General features: G+C 46.8%; 1 protein-coding gene across 1 annotated transcript; it reads right to left on the bottom strand.

The window, feature by feature from the left end:
• Positions 1 to 2526: 2526 nt before the first annotated feature.
• Positions 2527 to 3864, bottom strand: LOC106804459 (uncharacterized mitochondrial protein AtMg00810-like). The gene is made up of 2 exons (XM_014805625.1): positions 3502 to 3864; positions 2527 to 3354 (listed from the first exon to the last, which is right to left on the bottom strand). Exons 1-2 carry the CDS (start codon positions 3862 to 3864, stop codon positions 2527 to 2529), a joined length of 1191 nt encoding a protein of 396 aa, XP_014661111.1.
• Positions 3865 to 13750: the final 9886 nt, after the last annotated feature.

Raw genomic sequence — 13750 nt, 5'->3', positions numbered from 1 at the left:
CGTGGCTTTCACGCCCACTCCCTCGGGAGTTGTACGGTAACTGAATTATCTGTCGAATAAATGTGTTATCAGCCTCCTGGGACTGATATTTGTATCACATTTAGTCTCTACTTATGTGGGGACGCTTCACAAAAGTTCAGGGACGTTCGGTTGGTGCCTGCTGCATCAATGCATTCAATTATAAAGCCGTGGCCATTTAGAGGATGGGGATTGGATTTCGTTGGTAAAATTCACCCTTCTTCGTCAAAGGGGCATTGTTTTGTGATTGTGGCTACTGATTATTTTACCAAGTGGACTGAGGTGATTCCCCTTAAGAAAATGACACATCGAGAGGTGATTGGGTTTGTCAAGGAACATATTATACACAAATTTGGTATTCCTCAAAATTTGACCACTGATCAAGGGACTTCATTTATATCCAAAGAGGTGGGTGAATTTGTGGAATCTTATGGTATTAAACTGCTCAATTCATCTCCTTATTATGCTCAAGCTAATGGTTAAGCCGAGTCTAGCAATAAGATATTAATTAAGCTTAGCAAGAAGAAGATAGAAGACAATCCTAAAAGATGGCACGAGGTGTTATCTAAAGCTTTATGGGCTCATCGTATTTCTGGACATGGTGTGACTAAGGTTACTCCTTTTGAGCTTGTCTATGGCCAAGAAGCCGTTTTGCCCGTCGAGGTAAATCTGGGTGCATATAGGTTAGCTAAGCAAGATAATCTTAATTTTGATACTTATTATGCTTTGATGATGGATAATATTGATGAAGTGATCGACAAGCAAATGGAAGCTTTGGCTAAGATTGAAAGGGATAAAGTTCGAGTGGCTAAAGCATACAATAAAAAAGTTAAAGCCAAAACATTTCAGGTGGGAGATATGGTTTGGAAAACAATTTTGCCTATAGGGGCTAAGAGTAATGAGTTTGGGAAGTGGTCTCTGAGTTGGGAAGGACCATATAAGATTACAACTGTGCTTCGTGGCAATTCCTATATGGTGGAAACTTTAAGTCGATTTCAGCTGCCTAGAGCTCTGAATGGGAAGTACTTGAAGAAGTATCATCCGAGTGTTTGGCAAGATGCATAGAAGCGGTATGGCTGATTTAATGACGTATCGCCCTCAGAACAAATGGCCGGTGGAGTCCATCATCCTTTGGTGTATTTCTTGGTACGCAAGTTTTACCAAGAAACAGGGGGGCATGTGTTGACGCCCAAAAGTGGCAGCGCCGCCGATCAGGCTCAAAAGCCGATTTGGTAGGCGAAACCGGCCTGATCAGGTTCCCTAACTGGTTAGACCGGTCTGCCCTAGTCCGAGAAGAAATCGAGAGTCCTGGTTGAATTGGAGTTGAAACGGAACTTTCTTGCAGGAAAAGACCTCCCACTCTATAAATATAGAGGGCCCTAGCCAATTGAGGGCTAATACCCAATCGTCAAACAAATGTTTTACCTTATATCTCCAAACCCTAGCTTTTCCAACCCTTTTGCTTTCCTCTGTCTCGACGGTGGTTGAGGAAGCTCTGAGTGACCTGACCAATCTCAAAGCAACTCTAGACGTGCCACCTCCAATAGGGTCCCTCCCAAGGTGGCGATCTTAGGTTTTCGCAGTGGCTCTGTAAGGACCGATCTGACCGGCCTGCCTGATCGGTCTACCAGCCTGGTTCAGCGATGCTGACGAGGTGATTTTTGGTGCACATGCGAGCTCGCGCAATTCGTTTGTTGACCAGAAAAAGCATCAACAGTATTACTAATATTGTGGTGTGTAAGTACCTCTTGGATAACGGTCACCTGTCACTGTCGACGGGTACAACATGTACCACTAAAAGAATAGCACCGTTAATTCTTAAAATAAATCTAATAAATAAAACACAAGCACCCAAGTTAAGCTTAGAACTTAACCTGGGTAGATAGGTTTTACCATAATTAACCTAGACAATTGAGCTACCTTTAATTTGAAGAACTTGCGGATTCTAGAAAGCAAATATCTGTCACATGTTTAGTACTGTTGGGTTACGTCTACATCCAACGAACAGTTTTGGGGGTCAATCAGCATTATATTACTATTAAATACTAAAAGCAGATGCGCTCCCGTGGCATGTCCTAAATGATCACGTGCCACCAGGAGCTAGTTTTTTTTTTACAATATAAATGCACAAGAAAGGTTGACGAGTCTGATTGATCAAATGAAGTAGCTAAACCTGCAGCTGCTACTATCCAACCCAGCCATGGCGTCCGCAACAATTGCAGGGTGTTTCATGTTAGAAATAGCACTTGTATTCATAACAGGGGTTCTAGGCCCATATATATACATGTACAAGAAGGGAAAAATATACAGAAAACCCCCTAATAGAAAAGGTAAATCACCAACAGTACATATACATCTAACACCCCCTCAAACTCATGGTGGGTCAAGAACACTGAGTTTGGAGAGGAAAAATCTATGCTGAATACGAGTCTGGGCCTTGGTAAAGAAATCAGCCAGCTGCAATTCGGAAGGCACATACTGAAGAGCAATAACCCCATCCTGAACCTGTTAACGTGTATAAGAAACATCCACACCAATATGCTTAGTAAGCTCATGCTTCACTGGATCGCGAGCAATACGAATAGCTCTGGTACTGTCAGACAAAAGAGGAGTCGGCACAGAAACAGAAACACCAAAATCCTCAAGCAACCACCGTAACCAAGTCACCTCTGCCGTCACAAACGCCATAGCACGCAACTCAGCCTCAGCACTCAAACGAGAAACTGCTACCTGCTTCTTAGTCTTCCAAGCAATAAGGGAACCACCAAGAAAAACACAATATGCAGAAAGAGACCGACGATCAGAAGGATCACTAGCCCATGTAGCATCACAATAAGCCGTGAGATATAAGGAACTAGAGCGTGGAAAGAATAAACGGCATGAAATGGTCCCACGAAGATAACGTAAGATGCGAAGAAGATGGTTATAATGAAGATGAGAAAGAGCTGAAACAAACTGACTCAGAATATGCACAGCATGAGAGATATTAGGACGAGTAACACCAAGATAAACGAGACTCCCAACAATATGACGATAACGAGTGGGATCCTCAAGGGGCTCACCATCAGTGGCGCGAAGATGAACATTGAGTTCCATGGGAGTCTCAACAGTCCGATGATCAGTAAGAGAAGCCCGATCAAGAAGGTCCTGAATATACTTTTCTTGAGATAGATAGAAGCCTTCGGGCATAGAAGAAACCTCAATCCCAAGAAAGAAACTAAGAAATCCTAGATCAGACATAAGAAACGTCTCACTGAGACGGGCCTTGACAAAGGCAATATACTGAGAATCATCTCCAGTAATGATCATATCATCAACATAAAGAAGGAGAAGAGTCTGACCTCAAGGTGAAGTATGTACAAATAGGGCAGGATCATGCGCACTGGCAGAAAACCCAGTTGCAGTGACCACGGAGGCAAAGCGCTGAAACCAAGCACGAGGAGCTTGTTTTAGCCCATAAAGTGAGCGACGAAGACGACAAACCATACCCTCAGGAACAGAATACCCAGGCGACGGCTGCATATAGACCTCCTCACGCAGCTCACCATTAAGGAAGGCATTCTTGACATCAAGCTGAGAGACGGACCACCCACGAACAGAGGCCACAGCAAGAAGGGTGCGAACAGTGGTCATGTGCGCAACTGGAGCAAAAGTCTCATCATAGTCACGACCATGCTCCTGCTGAAAACCACGAGCAACAAGACGAGCTTTATAGCGCTCAAGAGAGCCATCAGAGCGAGTCTTGACCTTATACACCCACTTGCATGTAATAGGGCGCACATTGGCAGGATGAGAAACAAGGTCCCACGTGTGAGTGCGCTCAAGAGCGGCAATCTCCTCAGCCATAGCGTGTTGCCATTCCGGATGAGGAAGAGCATCACGATAAGAGGACGGCTCCGAAAGAATAGTGGCAGCATAAGCAGAGGGAGAATAACAATCAGGACGCCTACGAAGACGATGACTACGACGCAGAAGTGGCTCAGGAGGTGAATCCTCTGAAAAAGAAGCCTCAGTAGGAGAAGAAGGCATATCAGACGAAGAGGGCACAATAGAAGATGGCACATCAGAAGAAGATGGCACATCAGAAGGCCGAACGCTATGAGTATAGACATGTGTCACCGGTGGCTTCACAGAAAAATCAGTAGGACATTCCAGAGAAGTAGACTCCGGGGGAAGTACATCAGCACGATGAGTAGGCGAGGAGACTACAGGGGGGACCACTTGAGGACGTGATAAAGGGGTGATAGCAATAGAAGTATCAGGTAAGATTAAGAAGGAGAGGGGATCGACCAAAGACGCCAGGGAAACATCAGAAGAAGGACGAGGATAGAAAGGACAAGATTCATCAAAAATAACATCCCGAGAAATCCGCATCCTACGCCCAACTGGGTCCCAACAATGATATCCCTTATGCTCAGAACTATAGCTGAGAAAAACACACTCGATAGATTGAGCAATCAGCTTCGTGCGCTCACGAGGTGCAAGAAGCACATAGCACACACAGCCAAAAAGACGAAGACTAGAGTAGTCAGGCACCTTATTTAGAAGACGCTCAAAAGGAATCTCACCATGAAGCGCAGAAGAAGGTTGAATGTTAGTCAAGTAAGTGGCTGTAGACACAGCCTCAGCCCAAAAGTGAGGCGGAACAGAAGAAGCAAGCAGAAGAGCACGAGCAGTCTCAAGGAGATGACGATGCTTGCGTTCGGCCACACCATTCTGAGCATGGGCGCCAGGACAAGAAAACTGAGCAAGAGTGCCCTGCTCAGAGAGAACCTGACGAAGAGTTACGGAAAGGTACTCACCTGCAGAGTCAGCACGAAAGACACGGATAGAAGTGTCAAAATGAGTGCGGATCATAGAAGTAAAAGACTTGTAGATGGATAAGGCCTCGGTACGGTGTTTCATAATATAAATCCATGTATGACGAGAAAAATCATCGATGAATATAATATAGTATCGATGGCCCCCTTTAGAAACAAAGGGAGCAGGACCCCAGACATCTGAATGAACAAGATCAAAAGGACGCTGTGACACAGACTCACTAGAATGATAGGGAAGCTGAATTTGCTTGCCCAACCGACAACCCTGACACTGAGCTAAGGACTTATGACCTGAAACATAACCTAGAAGACCACGACGAATCAAACTAGATAGACGGGAGCCACATAGATGACCCAAGCGATGATGCTACTGATCAAAAGATGCGGTCAACGAAGCAGCCAAAGCGGAGCCAACTAGACTGACGGGCGCAGCGGAAGGAAGATGAAGCCAGTCAAGCTCCCAAAGACGCTGAGAATCACGACGACGAGGGTCAGTACCAACCAGCTGACCCGTGCGATGATCCTGAACATAACAAAAATCAGGATCAAGAATGACACGACAGTTATGAACAGTAAGCTGGCCAGCGGACATGAGCTGCATGGTCAAATCGGGAACATAAGAAACATTAGGAACATGAAAAGAGTCAGATAGGAGAGTACCATGTTCAACAAAAGGAAGAGAAGAACCATCGGCTGTATGAACAGTAGGAGAACCAGGTGGAGACCGTATGGAAGAAAGACAGGTGCAATCAGGAGTCATATGAAATGAAGCACCAGAATCAAGAATCCATGGACAAATACCTGGAGTAGACGTGGAAGGTGATCCCAAAGCGGAAGATGCGAAGCAGCAGCAGAACCTATAGGTGCAGAGGGCTGAGTCACAGAACCCGCAGCGCCTGGTGACGTAGAGGTAACAAGGCGATTGAGCAACCTGATGATCTCCTGTGTCTCAGAACCAGCAGAACTCCTCTGAGGACTTCTAGAACCAGAACCACCAGTAGCACTAGCACCTAGCGAAGAACGAGCAGAACCAACAGGAGCACTAGGACCCTGTGAAGAACGTCCACCGCGACGAGACTGACCCTCACGAGACTGAGCCTTCTTCTTCCTGTAACAAAAGGCCTCCACATGATTATCCTTGCCACACCAATCACATTTAAGACCACCCCCTCGACTCTCGGAAGAAGGCACCGCAGGACGAGTAGAGGAGCTGACAGCCAAAACGGAAGAATATCGCATCAATCCAGCAGTAAGAAGGTGAGTCTCCTCATTACGAACAACAGCAAGAGCCTCCATTAGGGAGACACAGGGATGTCGAGCAAGCAGCTGTGCACAAAGGGGCTCAAACTCATCCCGAAGATGTGTCAAGAAGTCGTAGGTGCGACGAAGCTCAAGAGCCTGCTGCTGACCCAGGCAGGACTGGCAGGTGCTAGGAGACAACGGAGGACTAAGAGTGTCGAGCTGGCGCCAAATAGTAGAAATCTGACCATAGAAATCATCAACGGCACCATCACCCTGTCGAACGAGCTGCTCCTGACGAATGGCTGCAAGAAAAGTAGATTGACCAGTGGGCTCATAACGTGTGCGAAGAAAAGCCCACATCTGATGTGCAAAATCAAGCTCAATAATATCAGCCGAAACCCTGTCATCAATGCTAGCAACGAGAATAGAAGCAGCTCGAGCATCCTCATCAACCCATGTCCGGTATGCAGTAAACTGAGACTCATAGGATGCAAGGCCATCATCATAATCAGCAAGGAGCTTCGCCACATCTGTATCATGAGTAGCAAGCAACCGATCCATCTCTTCAATCGTAGCCTTCTCTGGAATCACTAGCTTCGCAGGAAGCACCGGGTATGTAGGAGCAGTAGGACGAGATGGACAAGGCAACTCGCCAGTAAGAAACTCCCAAAGACGAAGACCACGCATATGAATCCGTAGACGAGGAACCCAATCGCGATAGTTGTTGCCATTGAATAGGACCGGGCAACGTAACATTGGGACACCACCAGACGAAGGAGCCGAAGGAGCCATGGCGACGGCGAGAGCAAGTAAAACAGCGGCGGGCGACGGCGAGAGCGCAGAAGAAAAGCGGCGCAAGCTTTTTTTTTTCTGAAACGCACGTGCACAATACAAAGCAGAGGCGCAGAGATTTTTTTTAAGGACCAAACTCCTTTAGGATTCCTATCCGGTCACGCGCACCACACCGCACCGCACAGCACAGGCGGCGACGCAAGCAGCGGGGCGGCGCTGGCAGCGGGACGGCGCGGGCGTCAAATCCGCCGGGCGGCGAGGCCGGCGGGGCGGCACGGGCGGCGGAAGGCGAGGCCGGCGGGGCACCGGGGTGGCGCGGGCGGCGGAAACGGCGAATCCGCCGGGGCAGCGCGGGCGGCGGGCGGTGAGGTCGGCGGGGCACCGGGGCGGCGCGGGCGGCGGGCGGCGAGACCGCTCGGGCGGCGCGGGTGGAGAGGCCGGTGGGGCGCCGAGGCGGCACGGGTGGAGAGGTCGACGGGGTGCCGGGGCGGCGCGAGCGGAGAAGGCGGGGGAAGAGCAGGCGACGAGGCCGACGAGAACGAGTTCGGCGGGTGGAGAGCCAGACGGGCGGCGGCCGGAGCTGACGAAGAAGAAGAGCACGCAAGTGCAACGTGCGGGGAAAAAAGGAACCCTAAGGCAGATTGGGAAGAAATCTAACCCTAGTTCGGCTCTAATACCATGTTAGGAATAGCACTTGTATTCATAACAGGGGCTCTAGGCCTATATATATACAGGTACAAGAAGGGGAAAATATATAGAAAACCCCCTAATAGAAAAGGTAAATCACCAACAGCACATATACATCTAACATTTCAGAGACAAGAGTATTCTAGTCACTGGTGCAACAGGCTTCCTTTGCAAAAGTATATATATGCTTCTTGTTTCAGGAAAAAAGTACCAAATTGTACAGATCTATATCGTATAGTTGAGCAATTTTTATTTGTGTTTATTACACTCAGTTGATTTATTTCATCGTAGCAAAAAATGTACAAAATGCAGTGCTTGTTCATAACGACACATCAAGTATATATACATGGTAGCTAATTTTTTACCGTTTCCTGTTAAATTACATTAACTCGTATGTTTACCTTCACTCAATATTGTGTAAACATACATGTAAAATGCAGTGGTTGTTGAGAAGATACTGCGAGTTCAGCCGGATGTAAAGAAGCTATATCTGCTGATCCGTGCACCGGACTTTGCATCAGCTAAGAAGCGTGTGCTCACCGAGGTATATCATGTGTAAATGCATGCTGTCATTTTCGGTTTTAAGATTTTCATTTTTATGCTAAGAGTTGTTACAACATATTCATCACCTTATATCTACGTCGAGACGCCGTTGTGTGTCGCTGTGATACTTTTTTACGTGTGATAAGGCGGCCTGAGGAGGGCAGTCGTTGCTCGTTGTCAGGCCATATCCGGAGGTGCGCCGTGGTGAAAGAATACAGAATAAGATAGATAGTACTGGCAAAAGTTCTATTTTTAACCTATTTAATATTTTAATACCAACTAACGCTCAGAAATTCACAACACCTAACCCCTTCAGTTCTCTCAGAAAAAACATTTAACCCCTTCTTGGAATACCACACAAAGAATTTGGTCATGCCAAGGGTCACGACGTGATTAAATGGGCCGTTATACCACCCAAGATCGGCGTGAGTGCCTATTTTTTATTCATGGGGTGACCAAAAGCTTAGATCCTAGAATTAAGATCTGAGCTTTATACCTTCAGTAGTCGAAATGTTGGTGTACCCTTAGATGTCCAATCATCTGCTACGCCTCGATGCATTTTGAAGAATCAGCTAGCTCTGGGTTAGGTCAGCAGTATCATTACTGAGTGGTCACAAATCTGGCCCGATGGATCTTTTTCCACTAATCACACATCACATGTGGATATAGAGCGTGAGAGGGGTAACTAAGTTGCCAACCAAATGGTCGGCGAATTCCTCAGTAGAATGATTGGTCGCCGGGCTGTTAGGTTTGTTCAAGATTAGTGCTAAAATAGATGGATGGCTGAGATGCGGTGGGAGGAGCAAACTAGCCGGCTATATGTGTGATGTGTCACAATTTGATTGGAGGGCGATGAGTACCAATAGATGAATCAACATATGTCCAGTATGTGGCCCATCTCATATTCTCATTGTCATCCCAGCAGGCAGCACCATGATATCAAGCAGATCCATGTCGCTGTAGGAATGTGGTACAACAATGGTACCATATCACTAGGCCACAAGCAGATCCATGTCTCTAGCAATCAGCTTGATTAAAGGGCCGCGTTCCGTGTGAAAAAAGCGGATGCATGGCGGTCAGCCGCGACTCCGGATGTTTTGCAAAAATGCCCTCCAGTTTTATAGGAATCGCAACCCAATCCAACGCGTCCAACTCGTACAGCAACCACATGCATATTTTTACAAATAGATCCTCACACTAAAATTTATTGCGATATGAAGAAGAGAAAATTCGATGGTGCTGTCGTTTTTACATAAACCATACCGAGGCACCCCCTTTCACCACCCAACCGGCCAACAACCCCCTCCCCCCCTCACGTGGCCCGAACCCTAACCCTCCACTCTCTTCCCCACCGCCCTCTCTCCCCCTCTCTCCTCCTCCCCGCAGACCTCTCTCTCCCTCTCTGGTCTCTAGCTCCCCGCCGCCGCCTCCTCCTCTCCCCTTCTAGTGCACGTTTGGTAGGCATGTTATTCAACGTGGGCCTGTTTTTCTTCCTTGGCCAGATCGAGTGGATCTTGATGGCTCACTCAAACTTGGACTGGCTCCATAGCAATTTCATCTCAGGTCTGACTTTGAAATAGGCTAAGATCTTGTTATCTGTGGGCTCCGTTATCACACGTGGCCACGATGTGGACATGCTGCACCATGCAAGCAGGCCCCATATCTACACGTGGCTGCCACGACTACCTGCTGCACCCACTGAGCGTACACGTGGACCACCAAAACCCACCCAACGGGACCAGCATTTACACGTGGTAGCCATGTCGGCTTGCTAACCCACACTCGTACACGTGGATGGCCGGGTCCTACCTCTCTAGTGGACCCCACGTTGACATATTTGACCCACACCCCTAACACGTGGATCATTGGGTCCCAATCACCACATGTGGCTGCCAGGTAGACATGTTGGACTAGGCAATGGGACCCACAGTTACACGTGTTAGCCACATCGGCTTGTTGAGCCCGCACTCGTACACATGGATGATCGAGTCCCACCTCTCTAGTGGACCCCATGTTGACATATTTGACCCACAGCCCTAACATGTGAACCGGCGGGTCCTAGTCGCTACACGTGGCAGCCATGTAGACACGCTGAACCCTCTGGCATCACAAGTGGATCTATGGGTCCCAACACTACATGTGGCCCACCGGTTCTATGATGAGTTGACGTTGTCACGAACACGAGGGGTTGATGGTGCACCGTTTTGTGATGATATGAGATGTTGTTCTATAACGCTTGTTTTACTTTCGTCATAGTTCCGTAGTGCCTGAGGGCTGCCGCCGATGAACTATGATGAACACGGGATTTTCATAGATGTAGTATGTTCAATGACGAAGTTTTAGAACGTCACACGCAAAACATCTGGAATCTACTATTTCTAGTAGTGTTCGGACACATGGACCAATTAGGTTTGAACACGTGCATAAGTGAGGTGCAAACACGTGGACATACCAAGTGTAGGCACGTGGTCCAATCATCTATGGACACGTGGACCAATCAAGTACGATCACATGGCTTTATAAAAAAAGGGGACACAAACCTATAGGAAACAAACACGTGGACCTATAAGAAACTAGCACGTGGGCCTATGGGAAACAGACACATGAACCAATCATATGTCAACATGTGGGCCAAACATGCAAAGATACGTGGCTCATCTCATTGTGAACTAAACACGTGGACTGATTATGTCTCAACATGTGGCCATCCCATGGTATGACATATGTCCGCTGACACATCATGTGCCAGTGTGGACGGTGCCACGCTTGCCAGCATGGATAATGACACGTGGACCTAGGAATTCTTTCAGTTTTAAAACATAAACATTTCTATGAGCTAAGTCATTTTATCACCGATGGAAGTAGTTTTGTGCCTTTTTGCTGATTCGTCATGATGAAACAAACATCACGCTCTGTTTTTTACGAACAAAAAGTATTCACAAGACTTTCCTTATGACAAATTTGGCTTCTTCTATGACTATACCTTTTTGTCATGTTTCCAGTAGTGGCGGTACACATCACAAAAAGGAAGCCGGACCTTAAAGTAACCTGAGCAATCGTCCATATGTTTGCGGGGCCTGTGACTTGTGTTAGCATTTGCTAATTAACATAAGTAGCACGTAAATCACTGGATCACATAGCCTAAGTACATGCTGATCTAATATACGGAATTTGGTGGGTAGATCTTATACCAGCATTAGAAGATGCCATGGGAGCTCCCTGAGTTGATGTAGATGTTGGTGTTGATTTAATAACGTGATCTTCACCGGATCAAGAGCTTGTTGCTCCCGGTTGATGAAGAACTTGATGTTGATGATGAACGGCAACCTCCTGGATGTCACCTTTGATGAACTTGACCTAGATTGTGGAGGTCGAGCTTCGAACCCCTACAGTGCCTTAATTAATCGGTTTAGGCTAATAACGAGATTAGAATGATGCACGGGGAACCCCTCCCATTCATACATAGCACCATAGGTCCGGGATCGACTCCTAGTTGGTTACGCTTAGGTGTGCTTGCCGATTACAGCACATGAGTCCTAATCACATATGTACATGAAAAGTTGTTCTCTAGGTTTTTATGATTAGATCACAAATATCCATCAGCTTGTTCACAAACCTCCAGATGACACCAATTGTGTGTTCTGATTCCTACTGGGTGGAGTTTCTTCCTGTGCTAAATAGTGGAGTTTCCATGTACCTTGGAGCTCCGTAGTCGACCTACAAGCTGCGGAAGCGTGACTTTCGGCTGCTAGTGTAAAGGGTTGTAAATTTTGCATCCTTTTGCTGAAACCGGCCACACAATGTTGGCAGCTGTCCTGCCATCCAGGGTTTCTCATTGTGGCTCCAGTGGGAATGGCTTCGATGACTGGAACAGCTCAAGAACCTGGTCGTCATTGCCTCGAAAAACGGAGAAGATAGTTCATGCTATGTTTGATGCCTCGAACGCGGTCAAGGTTGGCTATTGTTCTCAAGCTCTGTTCTAGAACCACAAGTGGATGGATGGACAACCAATATGATCGGCTAGCCACATTTCTGTAATAGGCCATTCCAAAATGGATCAAGAATGTCAGAATGGTGGCAGAGGCCATCCTGGAACGCCTTTGGGTCTGCAATCCTTGATTACCTCCACATTTGGGACAGAGTCGAATCAGTTGTGCTGCTATCAGACATTCAGGATTGTTTCATCTGGCAACAGTCTGCTGATCAGCAATACCTGTCCTCCTCGGCCTACCTCGGGCCTTCTTCTTCCATGGGCAGTGCGGCATTCCAGGGGAGCTAGGGAAATCGAAGGTGTCGCCAAAATGCTGGTTCTTCTTTTGGCTAGCTCTGCTAAGCAATTGCTGGACGGCAGACCGTTGGTAACGTCATGGCCTACAAAACTCGACAGCTTGCGTTTTCTGCTCACAAGCAACTGAAACGATCAACCACTTGTTTCTTAGCTGTGCCTTTAGCAGGGAGGTGTCAGATGTGGTTTCTCTTGCTGCGTCCAATAGGTCATCATCAATATACCCCCAATGCAGGACTTACCCTTCTTGTACTGGTGGCTCCCAAGCTGGGAGAGGTTGCCGAGCAACAGCACCAGGGGTTTGACTCCCTGATCATTTTGGGATGGTGGATGCTTTGAAACGAGTGCAATCAACATGTTTCTAGAAGCATCTAAACCCTTCGGGTTCTGCTTGTGCACAGGATCAAAAAGGGCAGTGCTGGGTTGCATTGTGCGAGCAACTGCCGTTGTCGGATTTTGTACAGTGATGTCATCGGTTTTCTCTATTGCATGTAGGCTTTGTCACAAATTTTCTCTGTATATTTGCTTGATGTAAAACCTGATCACCAGCACTTGAGTGCTGCTTTGTGTTTGCCTTGATCCCCACGGTCGTTTGTTACCTCTAAGTGAACAACATGCTCAGGGATGTCCTCGAAATAAAACATGATGCTGTCAAGGTGGAGGTCTAGTTCGAGTTTGGTGTCTAATTAGCTACCCCAAAATTGAGCAAATATAGCCGTGTATTAATTGGGAAAAGTGGGGGGATGTGCGTGAGAACTAGAGTCATGTTTCCTTTACATCACCCCAACACACGAAATTCTACTTCTGAATGAACCCTTTGGGCACCGTCAACTACAGATTATGTACTTTAAACGTAGAAACTGAACAAAATGTTAGTGTGATACATCAGAATTCAGATTTTTTAATTGAATAGATGCACATTTCAGAGGGATAAAAACAACGACTTCAAAGTTTCTTTCAAATGGCTATATATATAGCACCTTTTTGTATGGTTTTAAATTCCTTAGAATCGCCCACAACTTATGTGTTACGTCACCAGTCGGGCATGGCTGCGTTGCACTAGCAACTTATGTGTGGCTTTGGATATAGGCTACTGCTTTCTGCAAAGAGGGATGGTTGGTCCTTCCTTGAGTTGGGTTCCTTTAGGAGAATGTGGATGCATATTCCGTCGGGAAGAATTATAGCAAATGGCTTATGTTTCACTCACGTTTCTATTGATCATTCTGAAATGCGTTTGTAAGATCCAAGCATAAACATCTCCAGAAGACACAAATTCAAATTCCAAAGCTAAGGACATGGTATATATGGTTCCTACTTTTCAAGGCTAAATCCAAATATTCACTCTCAAAAAAAGATTTCAAGA

Source organism: Setaria italica, chromosome VIII (genome assembly GCF_000263155.2).
Source record: "Setaria italica strain Yugu1 chromosome VIII, Setaria_italica_v2.0, whole genome shotgun sequence".
Lineage (NCBI taxonomy): Eukaryota > Viridiplantae > Streptophyta > Magnoliopsida > Poales > Poaceae > Setaria > Setaria italica.
This window is presented reverse-complemented; position numbering and strand designations above follow the sequence as displayed.

Bases quoted from the DNA above. Each gene is read 5' to 3' on its own strand.
- LOC106804459 (XM_014805625.1), bottom strand. From the start codon at position 3,864: ATGGCTGAGGAGATTGCCGCTCTTGAGCGCACTCACACGTGGGACCTT. The intron at 3,355-3,501 runs GTTTGTCGTCTT...CCTTGAGGTCAG, and splicing joins ATTCTGTTCCTGAGGGTATG to ACTCTTCTCCTTCTTTATGT.